Raw genomic sequence first — 23,162 nt, 5'->3', positions numbered from 1 at the left:
ATGAGAACTAGTCTAGTTCCTAGTTAAACTTATCGAGAGGTCAGTATTGAGGTAGAATTATTTACTTGTCTTGGAAATAAGAAAATGTGAGATTTGTAACTTATTTTTTCTCTTATTTAATAGGGAGTTGGTAAGATGATTAGTAGATATTATTTTTCTCTTAAGTGTAAAAGAATTATAGACAATATCTCATATAGGTTATACACAACTATAAAGTCAAAACACACTTTTGATTTAAATGCAAATTAAAATCAACTAAAATCAAATTAGTGCTTACTTCGTAGTCTGAATCAAATTGTTGCAGTAAGTCTTCCTTTATAAATAGCTTAATCTTACGAGAATGTCTTTTTCAGTTACAAATTATAACTAGCAATTTTGTCTATTTTTTTTTAAAGATTTTATGTATTCATCCCCGTTGAGCAGGGAGCCCGATGCGGGACTTGATCCCAGGACTCTGGGATCATGACCTGAGCCGAAGGCAGATGCTTAACCATCTGAGCCACCCAGGCGCCCGATTTTGTCTATTTTTTAAACATTTTTTTTTTTTAAAAGATTTTATTTACTTGACAGAGGTAGAGATAGGGAGAGAGTGAGCCTGTGTGCACACACATAAGCAGGGGGGAGTGGCAGGCTCCCTGCTGAGCAAGGAGCCAGATATGGGGCTCAATCCCAGGACCCTGGGATCTTGACCTGAGCCGAAGGCAGACGCTTACTGACTAAGCCACCCAAGTGCCTCAGCAATTTTCTTCCTTTCCTTCCCCCTTCCCCTTTCCCCCTTCTCTCTTCCCCCTTCCCCCTTCCCTCTTCCCTTCTTTATTTCATTGACAGAGAGAGACAAGAGAGGGAACACAAGCAGGGGGGACTGGGATAGGGAGAAGCAGGCTTCCTGCTGAGCAGGGAGCCCAATGCCGGGCTCGATCCCAGGACCCTGGGATCAAGACCTGAGCCGAAGGCAGTTGCTTAACCAACTGAGCCACCCAGGCGCCCCAGCAATTTTATCTTTAAATAATAAAGGAATTCAGAGTAAATAATTGGGGGAATTTGCTGACATTAGGACACGCCAATCTGTCTGCAGCCAAAATTAATTTCTTAGCAAAATTAACAATACATGGAATTTATAAATTGCCCCTTAGCTTATCATTTGGTTGCTAATGTAATTTGTAAAATAAACTGCCTCGTGAAATCTTTTAACTAGTTGAGTCAGAATATACACATATAAATTTGTATTTGTCTAAGAGCACAGAAATCTTTTACTTATTCCTGATATGTCTGTAGTCCCAAATTAAGGAAATGCTACTTCTGATGACTTTCTCGGTAGTCTCTTTCACTGCAGTGTAAAAATGGCCAAATGTGAATTATATTCAGGAATACGTATGAGATAATAAATCCCTATGAATGGAGTAGCTGCCATAAAAATAATGTTCTTAGGGATGCCTGGGTGGCTCAGTCTGTTAAATGTCTGACTCTTAGTTTCCGCTCAGGTCATGATCTCATGGGTGGTGAGATTGAGCCAGGCATTAGGCTCCGGGCTCAGCAGGAGTCTGCCTGAAAGATTCTCTCCCTCTGACCCTCCCCATGTGCATGTTGATGCTCTGTTTCTCCAATAACTAAGTCTTTTTAAAAATGTTCTTTATGTAAGTATTTTGATAGTTTTAAAAGCTTACATGCAGTATGTTAAATTCTCAAAATAATTCTTAAGAAAGATGATGTTTCCATTTTACAGGCAAGAAAACTAAGACTCGTGTCAGTTCAGCTATAGGAGTGCAAAAGAAGAGATAAACATGGCATATGAAAATATAGGAATCCCTCCTATCTGGTGGGTTATTTTGGAAAGTGTTGGGGGAAAAAAGGTGAATCTGAGTGGCTTTTGAATTTGGATTTAATGTAATAGAGTACTTTTCAAATATACTGGTCATAAGAAGTACTTCCCCTGGTGATTGATTCACTGGGGTTAGGGTAATGCTCCTGGAATCCTTAGTTGACAAATGCCCCAGAAAATTCTTATAATTAGGCACAGTTGGCTAATTTTACACTCGCTCTTTCTGAGCAAGGGACTTGGCATGATAAAAATAGTGTTTTGGAGGACATCAGCCTTCAAAAGGATAGATTGACGTAGGAAAAGTGTAATAGTTGTTTTGATATGAGATAGTTGTATGTTTTACTAGTATGTGTCAATGGAAATGAGATATGGAGAATGATGGAATTACGGAATTACAAGGATTGAAAAAGTTCCAGTCTTACTGCTTAGGAAAACAAAGAGAAACTAGGAAATTGAAATTGTTAATAAGCTAATTTGTGGAAGAAACTTTGTAGGGTTGGAGATATATTGAGTCTTGGGTCATAAAATGTGCATTAGACCTTTGTAAATGCTAATTCGAATTCCAGAATTAGTAAAGCGTTACATTAAAATAGACCCTACCAAACATGAACATAAAACTTCATTAAGGCAGGTGCGCTTATGCAAATGAGGCTTTTTGTTTTTCTTTTTCTTTACTCTTCGAGTCTTACTTCTTTCTGCATTTCTGGGTCTCCCTGTAAAGTGTAAATATTTATTCCCTGCCCCCCAAAGTGGATTTGAAAAGAAGGGAGAGGTTAAGATTGAGCTGATAGGGAGAGGATCCTAGAAGAAAAAGTGATACAGAAGTATTTCAATTTAATATGAATGGGTATATTATACTCAAGGACCCTCTCCATGTGTATGTGGTGTGTGTGTGTGTGTGTGTGTGTGTGTGTCTTTTTAAAGAGTTTTTGAAATTGTGCTTTGGTCTTATTTCCTTAGGTCATGCCTATTGAAAAGCTAATGCATTGTGTTCTTATATACTGGACTTAATTTTATTGATTTCTTTTCTGGACAAATGAGACAAGTTTTGGATATCAAGCTCAGTGAATTCTTTGAGATTCTTTTTTTTTTTTAAGATTTTATTTATTTATTTGACAGAGAGAGACACAGCGAGAGAGGGAACACAAGCAGGGGGAGTGGGAGAGGGAGAAGCAGGCTCCCCGCAGAGCAGGGAGCCTGATGTGGGACTCGATCCCAGTACCGTGGGATCGTGACCTGAGCCGAAGGCAGTCGCTTAACCGACTGAACCACCCAGGCGCCCCTTCTTTGAGATTCTTGCTTTGCAATGTGCACCTATAGCATTTGCTTTCCTGTGGTGGCCGATTCTTAATAGGAAGATCCACTAAGTTTCAGTGCTAATAACTCCATTTGAGTTTTCAGTTATGTTTTGTTGGTCTCCCCTTTGGAAACCCTCCATTCCCCGTTCAAAAAACTGGAAACTTTCTCATACCCACTGCAGGGTATCATTTATCTCTGAAGTGTAAAATTTCCTTCCTATAGTGAGCAAGAATTTTTTTAATCTTTTCAGTCCACATTCAACTTACCTTCTTGTCCCCTTCTCAGTCCTTTTGCTTTCTTTAGAAAGTTTTAGTCTAAGGTCCTACCTATAACAATTGGAGTTTAGCTCTCTCCGTTAATTGCCTTCACATTCAAATTAACCTATTTCAATAAAAACTTTTGAATTTATGTGGATGGCTTAGTAGTGTTCTGAGTTGTGCTATTACAATGGATATTTTAAGTGATTTAGCGAAAATAGTTTGCTATTTTTTAATAGGACTGTTTACTTTTTTTGTGTGGTTCATCTATTATAAGTATCCGCTATATTTGTAGCATTAACATAAAGCTTTCTATTTGTGCCAGGCTCTAGATATGTTTGAATTATCTGGCTTCTGTGCCCCCTACCCCCACAAGGAGATAGGCTGAGAGAATCTCTTAGGCTCCAAATTTACATATTTGTGGCCCAGATTTGGGGATGGATTGGAGAATGCTTAATGAGAACTCTATAAATTAGTCTGGTTTGAGAAAACACTCTTGACTTTTTTGTGTAAGTAGATCATTTTTTCTTGCTGCTTTGAAACAAATTACCTTTTTGTAAATAAATGAAATACAAATAAAGATGAACCAGATTGGGAAGAAGGGATTGATTGGGAGTTAGAACAACCAGGGTTTTTTTGTTTGTTTGGTTGGTTGGTTGGTTTGGTTTGGTTTTTACTGTTATTTTGATGACCTTTTTTTGTCTCTGAAACTGGTACTCACTCTTTCAGAATAAAAGACTCCATGGAGAAGCAGGTGATACAATGTCATTTTTAAAATATCCTTCTACTCTCCCCCAACCCCATAATTATATCTATTGACCTATTGAGTAAAATTAAGCTAATGTAGACTCTTCTCTATGGGATAGACCCAGTTCCTCTCTAAGGGTACCTGATAAGAAGGCCATAAAGAAATTTGTAGTAGAAATTTACTCTGTAGATTTGGCCACTTAAAATCCAGGTTTAATTTTCATATTGTATTTCAAAACACCTTAATAGCCCTGTTAAATAATTTTTTGTTGTTGTTAACATTTAAGAGTTTTTGCATGAGAATCATTATTTTGCTTCTATCATTTATTTTCCCTTCTTTCCCCAGGCCTCCAATCTCTTTTCTGAAATTTTCAAGACAAAGAATACAAGTTACCTATGTAGTTTTTTTTTTTTTTTAAGATTTTATTTACTTATAGAGAGAAACAGCGAGAGAGGGAACACAAGCAGGGGAGTGGGAGAGGGAGAAGCAGGCTTCCCCAGGAGCAGGGAGCCCAATGCGGGGGCTCTATCCCAGGACCCTGGGATCATGACCTGAGCCGAAGGCAGACGCTTAATGACTGAGCCACCCAGGCACCCCACCTATATAGTTTAAAAAGCTAAGTATTTAGTAGATAGAAGTATTTAGAAGTACAAAATACTTTTTTTTTTTTAAAGATTTTATTTATTTTATTTATTTGAGAGAGAGAGAACGAGAAAGAGAGCACATGAGAGGGGAGAGGGTCAGAGGGAGAAGCAGACTCCCCGCCGAGCAGGGAGCCCGATGCGGGACCCGATCCAGGGACTCCAGGATCATGACCTGAGCCTAAGGCAGTCGCTTAACCAACTGAGCCACCCAGGCGCCTCAGTACAAAATACTTCTATCATCTTGAAATTGTTATTAGACCACGTAGCCCTAGGAGAGATAGATAACACCAGACATAAATAGTTACTTATGTGATTCCTTTCTTTCAAAATAGGGAATAATTCTTTTAAAAAAAATTACTATTTTACTAAATGGTAACTGAAACCCATGCTGCACTGGAAAGCAGTGTTTCAAACTGCTTTCCCCCTGAAGACAAGTTTTTATTTCTATATCCCAACACCCACAATTAAGCGTCACTTTAAAAGATGTAATAGATGCCCAGGTCTTTGCTAAGTCAGAGTGGTGCAAAAAGTGATAAGGAGGGGGAGGACTCCAATATTGACTGAAAACATTTTAATCTCAGAATTCCAGGCACTTCTCTCCACCCATATTTTGATATGTAAACTTATCATCTGTGGTCTTAATTTAGCAGTAAAACTTTGAATATTGCTAAAAATAAAATGCTACAGAAGCTTAAATGCTAATAAGACTTGAGAGCCAGATATTTTGGGGGTACAGATGTTAGCCAATAAAATTAATTAGTGAAAACCAATCTCGGGGCACCTGGGTGGCTCAGTCGTTAAGCGTCTGCCTTCGGCTCAGGTCATGATCCCAGGGTCCCGGGATCGAGCCCCGCATCGGGCTCCTTGCTCCACGGGAAGCCTGCTTCTCCCTCTCCCACTCCCCCTGCTTGTGTTCCCTCTCTCGCTGTCTCTGTCTCTGTCAAATAAATAAATAAAATCTTTAAAAAAAAAAAAAAGAAAACCAATCTCACTGTTTCATTGCACAGTTTGGAATCCAGATTTGCTTCTGGGGCTAACAAAATAAACATTAGTTAGGGATAGGATTGCTACTTTAGGAAATATAATAGTGAAATTTGGGGATAAAGAGAAAATGCCTCTAGAGGATGTTTAAAATAAGCTTCTTAAAAGCAAGCAAATGAAGATGTGCGATTTGCTATGAGGCCATCATACCAAATAGTAACATTGTGATTTTCACCCAAGAAGAAATTGCATCAGCAAATAATCTACTGAGCACTGTTATTTGGATGGTACTGAGATGAACAATTGTTTCAGTTATTGCCCAGCTCCCCACCTCCACCCCTCAGCAGCCTGGAACTGTGCATATTATGGGAGGCCATGTGACAGTGATCCTTGGTTTTGTTCATTTAGCCTGTCAAAACAATTTTATGTAGGTGGAAAGAAATGAATGAAATGAATAGAGTGGGTTAGCTGCATCAGCTCTAGTTTACACTGAAGTAAAAGAATGATAGTGTATCAAGCCCCCAGGAATATCCAGCTTGATAATGTTGGGGAGAAGGTACTAAAAAGCAACAGTGGCTAATCTGTTCAAAATCTCATTTGATTATTTTAAAATTTTATCATTGTCTTCCCGATAATTTGATTGACAGTTGGTAATATTTAAATAATATATATTCCTCTTACTCTGTCTTCAGTTATAATTTAGTAAAGTGATTAGTCCTTTTCAGCGATCCCTAGTTAATAGAAATATCAACATGGCTTTTCTGAGAACATTGTTTTAGAAGCTTCACAAAATGTTAAAATGTTTGTTCTAGTATAGTAAATGGAACATGAGCTTTGAATCAAATCCTCATTTAATTCTTGGTTCTTTTTTTCCTGTGAACTTAAGGGATATATTAAATTTTTTTCTGAGTTTGCTTATCTGTTAAAATAGAGTCATACTATCTAATATCTCACAGGTTTTTCCTGAGGATTAATGAGAGCAATTAAACAACCAGCTGCTAAGTAGCAAACAATTAGCAAATATTTTTGAAACCCCGCCTGTTCTTACAGGTCTGTGTGCTTGTTGGTTTTGATTGGTTTTACTGTTGTCTTAAAAAATTTTGGGGATGCTAAAATAATGTCATTCTGAGGTATTTTATGAAATGCTCTTAGATAAAAAATAGGAGACTTAGTTATAGGTAGAGCAAGTTGACAAATTATTGAAAGAAGCACCAAGTTACTTGTTTGGGTTTTTTCCCCACTTGGTTGATAATCTGTACTCATGTAATTACATATTTCTAATTTTAAAGATCTAGTAATGTTCTCAGACCTCTTAAATCATCAGTTATTTTCAAGGAGGATAAAAATCTGCACAATAAATATTTAAAATAGCCTCTATTACAGTATAGATGACTTATAGGCAAAATTAGATAAAAGTTAATATTTTGATAGAATTTTAAGACTGCCATTTATTGTGTTTACAAGGAAACAGGTTGTAGTTTTTTGGTGAGGAAGAAGTCCCTGTTTGAGCTTTTTTCCCCTTCTTTTTTTGTGCTTTGCTATAAATAAGTAGTTGGCAGCTTTTTTACAAAAATGAGCTTTTACAAATTATTTTTAAAAATGAAAATGGCTGTGACCTTTACAAGTTGGTCATTGTATTAGACTTACAGAGACTCAGTGGCCCAATTTTAATTCTCACCTTTCTTTTAAGTCATAGAAATTTCTTTTATTCCTGGGGAAATGCTAACTGCACATTAAGGATATACATATACTTTTTTTTTTCTTGGAAAGCACTTTCATGGATTCATTCAATACCTGGCTGTTGAATAAGTCATTATACTAGGTTGTCAGATACTAAAGATAGAACACTGAAAAAGCATTTTGTCACTGCTTTTAGAATAAGTCTCAATGTAATATGACTTGTGATTAAGTGCTATAAAAGAGGCATATACATAGTTTATAAAAAGGTGTGTGTGTGTGTGTGTGTAGGGGGTATGATGACCTAGAGTAAAGGACAGTTAGGGGAGGTGTCTCTGAGGAAATGAATTGATCTTTGAAGGATGACTGGGCATTAACTAGGCACAAAAGGTTGATAGAAGGGTGTCCTAGATATAGAGGAAACAGAATGTATGAAAGACCTGTATGGGAAGAAGCATAACATGCTTAAGAATGGAAAAGGTTAGAGTGATAAGAAATTAGGCTTGAAGGGTGGGCAAGGACCATATTATGTGGGACCTCATAGGTCACAGTGATTTTCCCCTTTGTCCTAAAGGCTGTAGAAAGTTATTAAACGTTTAAACAGTATCATGACATACAGTATTTCATTGAATCTTAAACTCCAGTAGTGTGACACATTCTAATTTCAGATGTAAGAAAAATGTGAAAAATGGCGTTTCTAAAAATTATGTAGACATTCTTTAGAATTGATTAAATTGGCACTTAAAACATTCTGGCTATATATGGACAAAATGGAAAACAGATTATATAAGGGTAAGATTAGATTTGGGAAACGACGTAGTAGGTTTCAGAAGAGATCATGATGGCTTGACATAAGATGGTGATACTAGAGAAAGATATAAGTAAATTACTTAGAGTTTCAGCAGAAAATTTACCAAGCCGTGTGTACTTTTTTTTTTTTTTAAGATTTTATTTATTTGTCAGAGAGAGAGGGAGAGAGAGCACAAGCAGGGGGAGTGGCAGGCAGAGGGAGAAGCAGGCTCCCCGCTGAGTAAGGAGCCTGGTACAGGACTTGATTCCAGGACCCTGGGATCATGACCTGAGCCGAAGGCAGATGCTTAACCGACTGAGCCACACAGGCATCCCAAGCTTTGTGTACTTTAAAACATTATTGAAAACTCTGAATTGTAGATATGATAGACAGTCTCTAGATTTTTTTTTTTTTTTAAGATTTTATTTATTTATTTGACAGAGAGACACAGCGAGAGAAGGAACACAAGCAGGGGGAGTGGGAGAGGGAGAAGCAGGCTTCCTGCTGAGCAGGGAGCCCGACGCAGAACTCGATCCCAGGACCCTGGGATCATGACCTGAGTCGAAGGCAGACACTTAACTGACTGAGCCACTCAGGCGCCTCAGTCTTTAGATTTTAAAAACAATTAAATTTTAAGTAACAACATAGAATGATTTGTGTTAGTGTCATATTTCATATCTAGTAACAATTTCTGTTTAAAATTTTCAGTTGAGAGAAAACACTTCACAATTGAAGGTTCAGACATAAAGGTTTTTTTCTTTTAAACTGTCTAAAGATTTTGTGAAAGCCCTATACAGAGAATTATTCAGACTTAAAATTAACTTCCTATTTGTACAACAGTGATTATATTTATATAATTTATATATATTTTTTTTTTTTTTAAAGATTTTATTTATTTATTTGACAGAGAGAGAGAGGGAACACAAGCAGGGGGAGCAGCAGAGGGAGAGGGAGAAGGAGAAGCAGGCTTCCCGCAGAGCAAGGAGCCTGATGCGGGGCTCGATCCCAGGACCCCGGGATCATGACCTGAGCCGAAGGCAGACGCTTAACCGACTGAGCCACCCAGGCGCCCCTATATAATTTATATTTAAGCTATTACTCTTGAACAGTATTCTCCCTTATCCTTATTCCGAGTTTCAGCTACAGTGGTCTACTGTAAGTGATATATTTCCCAGCAGTTCTAAGCTATGGGTGAATAAAATTTAAATAAAATAAGTTCAAGTTTCAAAGCTCACTCTTATTAAAGTTTGAATCTCCTCAACCCTGTTCTATATCCTACATTTCCAAGTTTACCTTTAGCACTTTTTACAGATTCTTGTGGTCTTAAGCATTTCAAGTATTATGTGACCAGAACCGTGGGTACTTTCATGCCCATGATCTCATTTAATCCTTAGAGTATCCTGCTGATATGGGTTCTTCTTTTCTTACATGGTTAACTCTAGCTTGTACACAATCATGTACGCAGAATTGGGTCTTTTGTGATATGCTCTCAGAGTACCCAGTTTTTTCCTCTTCATCATACTTAATAAAATTCATGCCTCTGCCTCTTACACTGTAAAGTCTAGGATAGCAGGAACTTTGTCTCTGATGTTCATTATATCCTGTTGTCTGAGACAGGGTACCCAAATATTTATTAAAATTAAGCAAACAGGGGCACCTGGGTGGCTCAGATGGTTAAGTGTCTGCCTTCGGCTCAGGTCATGATCCCAGGGTCCTGGGATCGAGCCCCACATCGGGCTCCTGGCTCAGCAAGGAGTCTGCTTCTCCCTCTCCCTCTGCCTCTCTCCCTGCTCATGCTCTCTCTCTCTGTGTGTGTGTGTCTCAAATGAATAAATAAAATCTTCAAAAATAAATAAATAAAAATAAAAAATAAAATTAAGCAAACAGTTATGAAGATGTACAATAATTGCTAAAAACTAAAATGGATATTGCATGCTACAGAAGATAAGAATACTCATCAAGGGGGCTCCTGGGTGGTGCAGTCAGTTGAGCCTCGACTCTTGGTTTCAGCTCTGGTCATGATCTGATGGTTGTGAGATCGAGCCCCCAGGGGACTCCTGCGCTCAGCATGGAGTCTGCTTGGAGTTTCTCTCCCCCTGTACCCCCCAGCACCCTGTTTGCTCTCTTTAAATAAATCTTTAAAAAAAATACTTATCAAGAAAATCAAGAAAGGCAGACTATATATTAAAATATAAAAAATAAACGTCTATTAATTGTAGGTAGAACATCATAATTCATTTGGCTTATGTGATTACTGTCTTCTAATTGTTTTGAGCTGGATTAGCTTCACAATTTCTTTAAAATAAGTTTTCTTAATTCAACTATAGTAAGGTTTAGTAATGTATAAGGGAGTCAACAAGTGATCTAGATTTTTCTTCTGTTTTCTATATAAATTTTCCTTAAATGAGGAACATTTAGGAATGAATGTATGGTAAATAAGATTTTTTTTAAAAGTATATTGGGAGGGGCGCCTGGGCAGTGCAGTCAGTTAAGCTTCTGACTCTTGGTTTCTCCTCAGATTGTGATCTCAAGGTCCTGACCCCTGTCAGGCTCCATGCTCAGGGTGGAGTCTGCTTAAGACTCTCTCTCCGCCCCCCCCTAGAATAAATAAATAAATCTGTAAAAAAAAATGTGTATTGGGGAACCCTATCATAGGTCAATAAATTGAAAACCAAACAAGCTGAAAACTCTTCCCACTGTAAAACACCAGATATTTTGTGGAAAATTTTTATTAAAAGAACAATAAAAACCTACCCTAAGCTTGTGGGAATTTAAGGATAATCTCGAAGGTCTAAAAACTAAGAAGAAACAAAAAACCAGAGTGGGAGAAGTGTGAACTGACAGGAGGACTTTTCTGGGACAGTTGCCAATCTTGTTAATAACTAAGAGGCATGGTTTTACCGTCTATCTAATGATAGATGAAGTCTTAAGCCCAAGCAGGTACTGGAATTGAGATGCAATGAAGTTGTTCCTTGAAGAGAGCTACACCTTTAATGAAAATACAGACTAGAGGAAAATTCCCTTTCTTTTTTTTTTTTTTTTTTTAAGATTTTATTTATTTATTTGAGAGAGAGAGAGAGAGAGGGCACAAACAGGAGGAGAGGCAGAGGGAGATGTGGCTCGATCCCAGAACCTGGAGATCATGACCTGAGCCGAAGGCAAATGCTCAACCATGTGTGCCACTCAGGTGCCCCAAATTCCCTTTCTAAGACAGGAAAAGACAAGCTTCTTCAGGTCAGGTGAAAGAAAAGTTTACCCTTGAAATTTATAAACAAGGACCTGTATTCACACAGGTGATATTGATTTTGAACTGATTGCATGGAGTTAACGGCCAAGGCTAGTAATATCCCTAGGGCACTAGACCTAAGCAAACTCCAAACCGTCTACAGGGATACCCCTGTAACTGAGGATATTCCAACAGACAAACCACAGTTTAAGATAATCATTTTATTCAATATTGTAAATCACATGAAGAAACAAACCCACCACAAGTGAATCAAAACAGTAGGTAAAATTAAAGCCCCAGTAACTCAGATAAAAGATTGAATTGAGCCTTTAAGGTAAGTTATTTTTAAAAACTTAAAGGACTAAAAACATCAAGTTAGTGTTGGAGGGGGGTAGTGAATGACTGATTTAATAAAGACCTGAAAAGAGATTCAAGAAATGAAAATGCATTGCGATCAAAAACTAAATGACAAGTGCTACTTTCCTCAGTTATCTGCCTTTAGATATTTTGACTTTATCTTTTCACTGTCTCTTCTCTCCAGAACAGGAACATTTTAGGAGGATAACCCAGGACAAAATAGCTCTGCTGCCATAGATCTGAGTCTCAGTGGACAGGGTATATGACTTATGGATGATTGTAGCCCCTAGTTGAGAGTGGGAATAGAAGTGATTAAGGGCTGTGAAAAGGGGCTTTTATGGAACTTTGAGAGGAGCCAAGCTTGCAGTGATAATTTGGAGATGGAGCAGGACTCCGGAATAGAGGAAATTCCAAGGAAGGTGCTAGGAAAACTTATATGTTCATGAAGCAGGGAATGGGGGGAGGTTGGAGGGGTTCTTTGCAAATTGAGCTGACAGTTATCATGTCTCATTCAAAACCCATGTGTTAGGGTTGCCACTGAATGGGGAGGGACATATCCTTTCCCCAGGCATTGGGCCTGGTGAAATGGCAGCAGAATTCCTTCCCCACTGAAGCAGTTAAGTGCCGAGCCTTTTTGTTCCTTTTTTCCCTCCTCGCTTTATGATATTAGTGAGGAGAGTAGGGACTGGAGTGGTGACTGAGTTCCTTTTATCAAACCCTTTGGTGGGTACTTTTGGTGACAGACTGACAATTTTGTTTTATTTTCTTTGTGGATGTCCAAATATTTGCCCCTCTTACCTATATACCTAGTCCTCCAAGACTTGTATGGTCAGTTGGAAGTGTTCATCTGGTTTGTGTTCATTCATCTCTTATTTCTGGAGCAGGGACTGAGACCTGGCCACATGTCTTTTGCATCCCTTCCTCCTTTGGACTATTTATTTGTTTGTTCGTTTGTTTGTTTGACAGAGAGAGAGAGACACAGCGAGAGAGGGAACACAAGCAGCGGGGAGTGGGAGAGGGAGAAGCAGGCTTCCCGCTGAGCAGGGAGCCCGATACAGGGCTAGATCCCAATCATGACCTGAGCCGAAGGCAGACGCTTAACAACTGAGCCACCCAGGTGTCCCGTCCTTTGGACTTTAAAGTTTAATTAATTAAAAAAATTTTTAAAAGAGGTAATAAGCAGTTTAGATATAATGACTCAAGAGAGACTTAGTGAACAAGAAGGTAGATCTGAGAACATTGCCCAGAAGGTATAAGAAATGGAAAATGAGAGAGAAGTTAAGATAGGAAGGATAGAGTAAGGTTGTGCACGTGTACACACACACATACACACACCCTCACGCATAACACATAAATCTTATAAAGAAGAGAAAGGGAAATAGGAGGAGGCAATTTTCAAAGAGATAATAATTGAGAATTCTCTGACTTGAAGACAAATACTTGAAACTTTTGGCTTAGAAACACAGTCAGCCCCATTATATATACATAAAACTAGGTGCATGGTACTGAAAGTGCAGAACACAATTTAAAAAAAAAAGTCTTTGGAACAACTAGAGAGAAAATACAGATAAATTTACAAAGGAGAACATTTATACTGACAGCTGCAGTAGACACCAGAACACCACAAAATGGTATCTTGAAAATGCTGGAAGAAAAATAAGCCAGCCTGGAATTCTACATCCATCTAAACTATCATTCAAGAGTGATGATGAAGTAAATATTTCAAACAACCTAGGATTATACCACTAATGGAACGTTTACTGAAAGAATTTTGAAAAATATATTTCACAGAAGAAGAAAAATGAACCCAGATAAAGAGAATAAGGAGCAAAATGGAAAGGTGAACAAAAAGATATGTGGGTATATATAAGTAAGCATATACTGTTAAATAACAATTATAATGTTATCTTAAGGAGCAATAGGATAAGAGGGAGCTAAAGTATTAGGGAAATAATGTATAAGATGGGGAGGGATGATGAGAATAGTGTTTTTTAGTGGTATGTAAATTTACAATAAATTTTTAAAAATTAATATATACAGCTTAGGAAAAAGTTGAACAGATGATACAGTCTCCATATCATTACAAATTATATGCCTTTAATTAAAATTCTTGATAATATTCTGATAGTTTTAGTTGGCTTATGCTGTAATTTCTACATTATAAAAATAAAAGTCTTCTTATTGGAAAAACAAATAACCAAGATAATTTAGAAAATAAAGTTGAGGAAGGTGTTACAGGAAGTGGTTCTGCCAAGAATGAATTATTTTAAAACTATAACAATTAAGAAAATGTGGTATTAGTGCAGAATAGACAGACCATTGGAATAGAATATAGAATCCAGAAATAGAATTACACTTATATGGGAAGGATGGATTGTTCATCAAATGGTATTAGGTTATTGGTTGATATAGAAAAAAACAGCCAATCCTTCTTTTATCCAACCAAATAAATTCCTCAACGGATAAATTCCCAAGTATGGCAAACAAAACGTTTATATTTTAAAAAGGAAAAGAAAAGGTATGGCCTCAGTGTCTGGAAGAATTACTGAATAGATAAAGCCCACCTACCATAAAGTAAAAGATTAATTGAACTACAGTGAAATAAAAATATCAAAATCAAAAGACATCATAAGCAAGGTGGAGACACAAACCACAAATTGAGAAAACATTTGTAACATAAAATTAATAAAGGATTTGTATCCAGAATATATTGAGAACTTCTACAAAAAAGGAAAACAACAAATGATAGGATTAGGCATCTCACTGAAGAAGAATCTCAAGTAGCCTGCAAAGAAAACAAAAACTTTTTTTCATTCTTGCCTCTAAAAATGTAAATTAAACAACAGGATATGAGTTTACACCCATCACATTGATAAAAAGTTAATGTCTGATAATACCAATTACTGGTGACCCTATGTAGCAATGGAAACCTTCATACAATGCTATTAAGAGAGTACATTGGTATAGTCCCCTTGAAAAGCAGTTTGTTGATAGCTATGAAAATTGAACGTGTGGGGCGCCTGGGTGGCTCAATCGGTCAAGCGTCTGCCTTCAGCTCAGGTCATGATCTCAGGGTCCTGGGATTGAGCCCCGCATTGGGCTCCCTGCTCAGCGGGGAGCCTGCTTCTCCCTCTCCCATTCCTCCTGCTTGTGCTCTCTCTCTGTCAAATAAATAAAATCTTAAAAAAAAAAAGAAAAATTGAAGGTGCCTTTTTCTTATGATTCAGTAATTCTCAACATGATCCTAATAGATGTTTCTAGTATTTTTTTATGCCTCATATCTCTTTTGAAGGCTAGAGTAGTGTTTTAAGTCTATACAGTAAAATACATAGGATTATAATGGAAACTAATTATACTAAAATAGTTATAAAAATTTTTAAATTTATGATATAGTATGCATTGTTAGTGTATACTAATCAGATCAACTGAAAGATCTAATAACTGTCAATTTCAAAGTAATGATTAATGTAAATGATATTTTGAGACAATCTATAACCACTGTTATGTGATATCAAAATATCTAGGGCTGTTGGTGACAAAAATCACAAGGATTACTGAATACTCTCAGGCATATATATTCATAATTGATGTATGGGCTTATTTCTAGACTTCCAATGCTATTCCTTTGATCTACATATCTTATCCTCGTGCCAGTACCACACTGTTTTGATTACTGTAGCTTTGTAATAAGAACCTGTGTCCTAGAGACACATTTAAATGTATATCCAAGGAGATTAATAGTGTAACACCACTACAGTATTGTAGTAGCAAAAAATGGGGAATAGCCTAAAGATTAATCAATAGGAGATGATATAAATTGTGATATATTTAGGTAGCAGGTAACTGTGTAACAGTGACGATGAATAAAATCAAGTTACAATAATATGGTGGATACCTTGTAGTGTCTCCTTATATATCATCACAGGTGATCTCAAACAGTACCGAGTGAAAAAAACAAGCTTTCCGAGTGAAAAAAAGAAGCTTTCAAAGAAAACATACTCTATAACATCATTTTATGAAATTTTAACATTTTAACCAAAGTGTAAAAACCTATATGGCAGTGGTATGTCCAAATTCAGTCTAGTAGTTACTCAAGGGTAAGGAGTAGTGATGGGAAGGACAATCTTGTTACATAGGGGGCTTTTAATTATGTCTATAATGTTTATTTAACTGTGTGATGGACACATTGTATGCCTGGAATCTTTTGTTAAAATATGTATTGCGTGATTTGACAGAATATTAATAAGACAGAGATAGTTTCAATTTTAATATACAGAATAATTTGGAGTTTGTGTATATGGGACCTTGTCAAGGGAAGATCAGCAAATTAAGTGCTTTCCCCCAGTTCATCTCAGAGAAGTGAATTAACCTAAGAATTGCCAGGTGCTTTAAACATGATGAAAGCATACCTAGTAGATTATTTAATATATTCATAAAGAAAATTCTAATCAAAGCAAAGACAGAACTAGAATTTATATTTAGATCTTTTTGCCTCCAAAATCTCATACTTGTTCCATGTTGTTAAATTGCATATATTGCATAGCAATAAATGATATATTTTAGAAGTGGTAAGTTAACTGTACCCACAAAATGATACTGTATCTGAGGCACATGTTAACATAAAGACATTGAAATAATCTCAAGCATGACATTATAATCCAGTTTTCTTAAATATACTTTAGATTGTTCTCACACTCATGAAAGGCTGAAGAAATTATTAGTAACTTTAATGTTACAGCATTCCTGGTTTATTGATCATTATAATTTAGTATACGTTTGGCATTTGAATTTATTATTGTGGAGTTTTTTTCTATTTGAACTATTTTATTTAAGTATAATTAGCAGATAGTGCTATATTAGTTTCAGGTATGCAGTATGATTCAACAGTTCTGTACATTTCTCAGGGTACATCAAGATAAGTGTATTCTTAACAGCATTTAAATTTGTGTGACTTGGTGTTCTGTTATTTTAAACCACATTCTGTTTTGGTTTTGATTTTAGGATCGAAAATTAACAAAGTCTGAGAGGCAGAGATTTAAAGAAGAGGCTGAAATGTTAAAGGGCCTTCAGCATCCCAATATTGTTCGATTCTATGATTCCTGGGAGTCCACAGTAAAAGGAAAGAAGTGCATTGTTTTGGTGACTGAACTTATGACATCTGGAACCCTTAAAACGTAAGTCTATCGATGTTATAAAAGTTGACCAAGAAGTTTGAAAGAACTTGAATTGTCTCATGTCATATTTTATCAGTCCTGCTTTTGTTGCCCAGCATACCAAGAAGGGAACAATCCCTCCAATTCTTGGTAGCACATTTTCCTGCCCACTAAGTCCTCTGGTGCATAAAGTGATTTGATAATTATTTAATGGTAATATTAAAATAAGTTAATACAGAATAAACCTAGTTCTTTTAAATCATGTTGCTTTGCAGTTCTAAAATTGAGTGGCTAAGGGATCACGAACTCATATGACAATGTAGCCCTCTAGTGGTTAAAATGAGGTTGAAGCTTATTTGAGAAGCTTTCTCCATTTACTTTATCACTGTGTATTGGATAGTTTTTGCCGCATCTATGCAACTTATGTCACATTGAAATTGTACTGTGACCGTTATTACTAGATAAATCCATTTGCCATAGTATCAGAAATTAAAGCCGAAATAGCTAGACTCGTCGTTTCTTTCAGGAGAACAGGTCAAATGCAGAAATTTCTTGTTCTCCATTTGAACAATTCCCAACAAGGAATTCCCTTTCCCTAAAAGAGTTTTTTTTTTTTTTTTTTTTAAAGATTTTATTTATTTATTTGAGAGAGAGAGCACAAGAGGGGGGAGCGGGAGAGGGAGAAGCAGACTCCCTGCTGAGCAGGGAGCCCGATGCGGGACTCGATCCAGGGATTCCAGGATCATGACCTGAGCCGAAGGCAGTCGCTTAACCAACTGAGCCACCCAGGCGCCCTCCCTAAAAGAGTTTTAAAGTAAGAATGGGAGTTTGCCTTTGAAATCCCAGGTCTCTCAGATTACCTGTACTCAGAGGGGAAGCTACAGTCGACCCTTGAACAACGTGGGGGTTAGGGGCAATTGACCCTCCATCTAGTTGAAAATCCAAGTATAACTTTAGAATCCCTCAAACTTACTTAGTAGCCTACTGTTGACTGGAAGCCTTACTGATAACATAAATGGTTGATTAACATGTATTTGTATATTATATGTATTATATACTGTATTATAATAAAGTAAGCTAGAGAAATAAAATTATGAGAAAATACATTTGCAGTACTAGACTGTAAAAAGTCTGCATGTAAGTAAACCCAGACAGTTCAAACCTGTGTTGTTCAAGGGTCAAATGTAGTATAAATTATATGGTTTAAATTTTCTATTGTGGAGGAATTGGACTTTTAAAAATTGTCTCTTTAGTATGTATTCATTCCTTACTACTTTCTTTAATTAATACTACTGAGCTAATTCATCCCAAATCTTTGAAACAGTTTTGTATCTCCTGGATGTAATGACTTGCATGTGCTCTTGGATGCTCAAGATTAACACATTGAAAAGCCAATGGATTATTTCCCTCCTGCAAATTCTAGTTTCCCCACCTAGCTTCTCCAATATTTATGGCAACACCTTTATCCTAGTCATCCAAGCTGATTGCTATATGTCTGTTTCTTCCATTAGATTGTGATCTCTAGCACTATGCCTGAAATTTAGTAAGTATTTGAATGAATTAAGGAAAATTGTGCGGTAGTAGTTGTGTATATCTGTATCTTGAGATTCTTTTCACCAGTTTGGATACTTTAGTGGGCTGTCAATAATCTGTCAGGCATACCCTACAAGAGTACCCTATGACAGTTTATTTGTTTTAAAAAGTTTATTGAGGGACTTTGGGTAACATAGTAGGCTAAGCCTCTGTGGAATTGTCCCTTAATTGGTGGAGCACACAACTCTTGATCCTCGGGATCATGAGTTCTAGCCCCATGTTGGGTGTAGGGATTACTAAAAAAAAAAAAAAAAAAGCTCAGGTGTAATTAGAAAAGATCCAAAGAACTTTTAGAAATAAGAATAAATACTTAAAATTAAAACTTCATTGATTAGGTTAAACAGCAGACTAAATTGAACTGAAAAGAATAAATATGAAGATCAGAAAGCAAAAAGAACACAAGACATGGAGTGAGAAGACATTAGATTTAATTATCATTCTAGGAGGAAAGAATCAAGAGAAAGACTTGATGTGTATATAGTTCTAAGCAAATAGATTTATTTTAAAAAAAAGATTTTTAAAATTTATTTGACAGAGAGCACAAGCAGGGGGAGTGGCAGGCAGAGAGAGAAGCAGGCTCCCTGCTGAGGAGCGAGCCCAATGCGCTGGATCCCAGGACTCCAGGATCATGACCTGAGCCGACGCTTAACCAACTAAGCCACCCAGGCACCCCCCGCCCCAGCAAATAGATTTAAAACAAATCCATATTCTCGTATAGTTATATATGACTTTTATACAGCCATTAAAGCAAGTCCTATAAGCTGCTTCTTGTTAATACTTTGTTAGCAGTTCAAATGAGTAGCAGGACGTTAAGTTGTTTTTCTTCACAGTACTTAATAAAGTTGACTGTAACAAACGAAGAACCAAATCCATATTCATACCTGGAAGAACACAGAATAATTAGGAATATTGGTAGCATTTAGAGAGGCAAATGGAGCGAAAGGGATGGGAATTGGTTCCAACATACATGCTTTTTGGACTTTTTAAGTTTCTACCTTTGTTCCACATATTTATTAATACTTAAATTGAAACAAATAAACACCCATACCTGAAAAATAATATGGGTTAGAAAATTTGATTCAGGAAATATAAAGCTAGATTTTTTTTAATTGAGATGAAATTCACAGAACATATAATTAACATTTTTATTTATTTTTATTTTTTTGAAGATTTTATTTATTTATTTAACAGAGAGAGAGCGAGAGCAGAACACAAGCAGGGGGAGTGGGAGAGGGAGAAGCAGGCTTCCTGCCGAGCAGGGAGCCCGATATGGGACTTGATCCCAGGACCCTGGGATCATGACCTGAGCCAAAGGCAGACGCCTAACTTCTGAGCTACCCAGGCGCCCTAAAACTAACATTTTTAAAGTGTACGATTCAGTGGCATTTTGTACCTATACAATGTTGTATGATCACTATGTGATCTCTCAAGTTCTTAAACATTTTCATCACCTCAAAGGAACACTGTACTCATTAAGTAGTTATTCTCCATTTTCCTTCCCATGCAGTGTATTTACTCTTTAATTGCCCACCATCTAAGTTCTTGGCATTTTTCTTTCTAAGCTTAAATCATTTCCCATCATTTCTGTTGGCCTCAGAGCTAAGGGAACAAGAGGGTTAATAGAAAGAGCACTAGGACACCTGGGTGGCTCAGATGGTTAAGCGTCTGTCTTCAGCTCAGGTCATGATCCCAGGGTCCTGGGATCGAGTCCCACATCGGGCTCCCTGCTCAGCACGGAGCCTGCTTCTCCCTCTCCCTCTGCCCGCTGCTTCCCCTGCTTGTACACTCTCTCTCTATCAAAAATAAATAAAATCTTTAAAAAAAAAAAATAGAGCACTAGACAGAGTAGGAGTGATGAGTTCTACTCCTAGCTCTGCTTCTGCCCAACTGTGATTTGGGGCAAATAGCTCCCCATATCTGGGCCTCAGTTCTCCATGTGCAAGATGAGGAATTGTACTGACCTCTAGGATTTATGGATAGGAATTTTTTCTGTGATAAAAAACAGCAGGGCATCTGGGTGGCTCAGCCAGTTAAGTGTCTGCCTTCGGCTCAGGTCATGATCTCAGGGTCCTGGGATCCCTGTCAGGCTTCCTGCTCAGCGGGGAGTCTGCTTCTTTCTCCCTCTCCCTCCGCCCCTCCGCCCCTCCCCCAACTTGTGCTGTCTCTCTCTCAAATAGAATCTTAAAAAGAAAAACATATAGCATAAAATTTGCCATCTTAGTCATTTTTAAGTGTGTAGCTCAGTAATATTAAGTATATTGACATTGTTGTGCAACCATTTTTCAGCACTCTTCAGTCCTACAAACTGAAACGCATTAAACAACTCCCCATTTCCCCCTTATCCCAGCCCTTGGCAACCACTAACTGGTTTTTGTCTCTGGTTTTATCTGATCAAGATATTTCATATAATTGGAGTCATAAAATAATGGGGCCTTTTGTGTTTGACTTTCACTTAGCATAATGTTTTCAAGGTTCATGATGTTGCACATATTAGTACTTCATTCCTTTTTATAACCACATAATATTTTGTTTCATGGATATACCACAACCATTCCTTTGTTTATAGACATTTGATTTGTTTCCAACTTTTGGCTATCCTTAGTAGTCCTGCTGTAAATATTTGTGTATAAGATTTTGAGTATATATTTTTATTTCTTTTGGATGTATGCCTACAAGTGGAATTGCTAAGTCATGGTAATTCTATGTTTAACCCTTTGAGGAACCACCAAACGGTTTTCCACAGTGACTGAACCATTTTACATTCCTACCAACAATCTATGAGTTTCAGTTTCTCCACATCCTTGCCAACACTTGTTTATTATTTTCATAGCCATCCTACCAAGTGTGACATAGTATCTCATTGTGGGTTTTGATTTGCATTTTCCTAGTGTCTAATGATGTTGAGCATCTTGTCATGTGCATGTCGGTCATTTATCTATCTTTGGGGAAATGTCTGTTCCATCATGTCTTTTGGACAAATCTCTGTTCAAGTTCTTTGCCCATTTTTAATTTTTTTTATTATTGTTGAGTTGTAAGAGTTCTTTATATATTCTGTAAGCCTTTCTCAGATACATGATTTGCAAATACTGTCTCCCATTCTGTAGGTTGTCTTTTTACTTCCTTGATAATGTCCTGTGATGTATAAAGTTTTTAATGTTGATGAAGTCCAATTTACTTGTTTTTTCTTGTTGCTAGTACTTTTGGTGTTGTATCTAAGAATCTATTGCCAAAACCAAGATTGCACAGATTTACCCCTAAGTTTTCTTCTAAAACTTCTACAGGTTTGTCTCTTATATTTACATTTGTTTCAGTTTGAGTAAACTTTTATGTATGTGTGAGGTATGGGACCCAACTTCATTCTATTGCATAGGGATGTCCAGTTACCCAGCATTGTTTGTTGAAGGGACTGTTCTATCCCTATTGAATGGTCTTGGTACCCTTGTCAAAAATCATTTAACCATAGATGTATGGGTTTATTTCTGGACTCTTGATACTATGCTGTTAGTCTGTATATCTGTCCCTAGCCAGTACCACGCTGTTTTGATTACTGTAGCTTTGTAATATGTTTTCAAATTGGGAAGTGTGTGTTCTCCAATTTTGTTCTTCTTTTTCAATATTGTTTTGGCTAGGGGTGCCTGGGTGGCTCAGTCAGTTAAGGGTCTGCCTTCAGCTCAGGTCATGATCCCAGGGTCCTGGGATCGAGTCCTGTGTCGGGCTCCCTGCTCGCCGAGAGCCTGCTTCTCCCTCTCCCTCTGCTACTCCCCTGCTTGTGCTTTCTCTCTCTCTGTCAAATGAATAAATAAAATTTTTTAAAAAATATATTGTTTTGGCTATTTGAGGTCCCTGCAATTCCATGTGAATTTGAGAATTAGTTTTCCATTTCTGTAAGAAGGCTGATAGAATTTTGATAGTATCTGTAGATAGAATCAAATGTATTTATAGATGCATTGACTCTGTAGGTCACTTTGGGTAGTACTGCCATCTAACTAACTATATTAAGTTTTCCAATCCATGTGACAAGATGTTTTTACATTTTATTTAATTTTTCAACAGTGTTTTCTAGTTTCTAACGTATAGGCCTTTTACCTCCTTGGTTAAATTTATTCCACTGTATTTTATTCTTTGGGATGCTTTTGCAAAATGGAATTGTTTTCTTAATTTCCTTTTCAGGTTGTTAATTGTTGGTGTATGGAACACAACTAGTTTGTGTATGTTGATCTTGCAATCTTGCAACTTTGATGAATTGTTTTATTAACTCTAGTTGTGAGAGTGTGTGTGTGTGTTCTTTGGTATTTTCTTTATATAGGATCTTGGCATCTACAAATACAGTTTTACTTCCTTTCCAATTTGTATACTTTTATTTCTTTTTCTTGCTTAGTTGCTCTGGCTAGAATTTCTAGTACAATGTTGAATAACACTGGTTATCCTTGTCTTACTTCTAATCTTAGTGAGAAAGCTTTCAGTGTTTCATTATTGAGTATGATGTAAAGTTTGGTTTTTTCATAATGTTCTTTATCATATATTCTCTGCTATTCGTAGTTTGAGTATTTTTATCATGGAAAGGTATTGGAATTTATCTACTGCTTTTTCTGTATCGAGATGATCATGAGGTTTTTTT

At 36.9% G+C, this 23,162-nt stretch overlaps 1 protein-coding gene across 15 annotated transcripts in view; it reads left to right on the top strand.

The window, feature by feature from the left end:
* The window catches only part of WNK1 (WNK lysine deficient protein kinase 1), a 149,348-nt gene that overhangs the window by 44,949 nt on the left and 81,237 nt on the right, over positions 1 to 23,162 (top strand). For all 15 annotated transcript variants that reach the window (XM_032390952.1, XM_032390940.1, XM_032390951.1 and 12 more), the window contains exon 2: positions 16,800 to 16,972. In XM_032390952.1, the coding sequence (XP_032246843.1) occupies positions 16,800 to 16,972 (173 nt within the window). The remainder of the gene's footprint in view (positions 1 to 16,799; positions 16,973 to 23,162) is intronic.

The sequence above is a fragment of the Phoca vitulina genome, unplaced genomic scaffold (assembly GCF_004348235.1).
Source record: "Phoca vitulina isolate PV1807 unplaced genomic scaffold, GSC_HSeal_1.0 scaffold59, whole genome shotgun sequence".
Taxonomy (NCBI): Eukaryota; Metazoa; Chordata; class Mammalia; order Carnivora; family Phocidae; genus Phoca; species Phoca vitulina.
The sequence above is the reverse complement of the archived record's forward strand: the minus strand, read 5'-3'. Positions and strand labels throughout refer to the sequence as shown.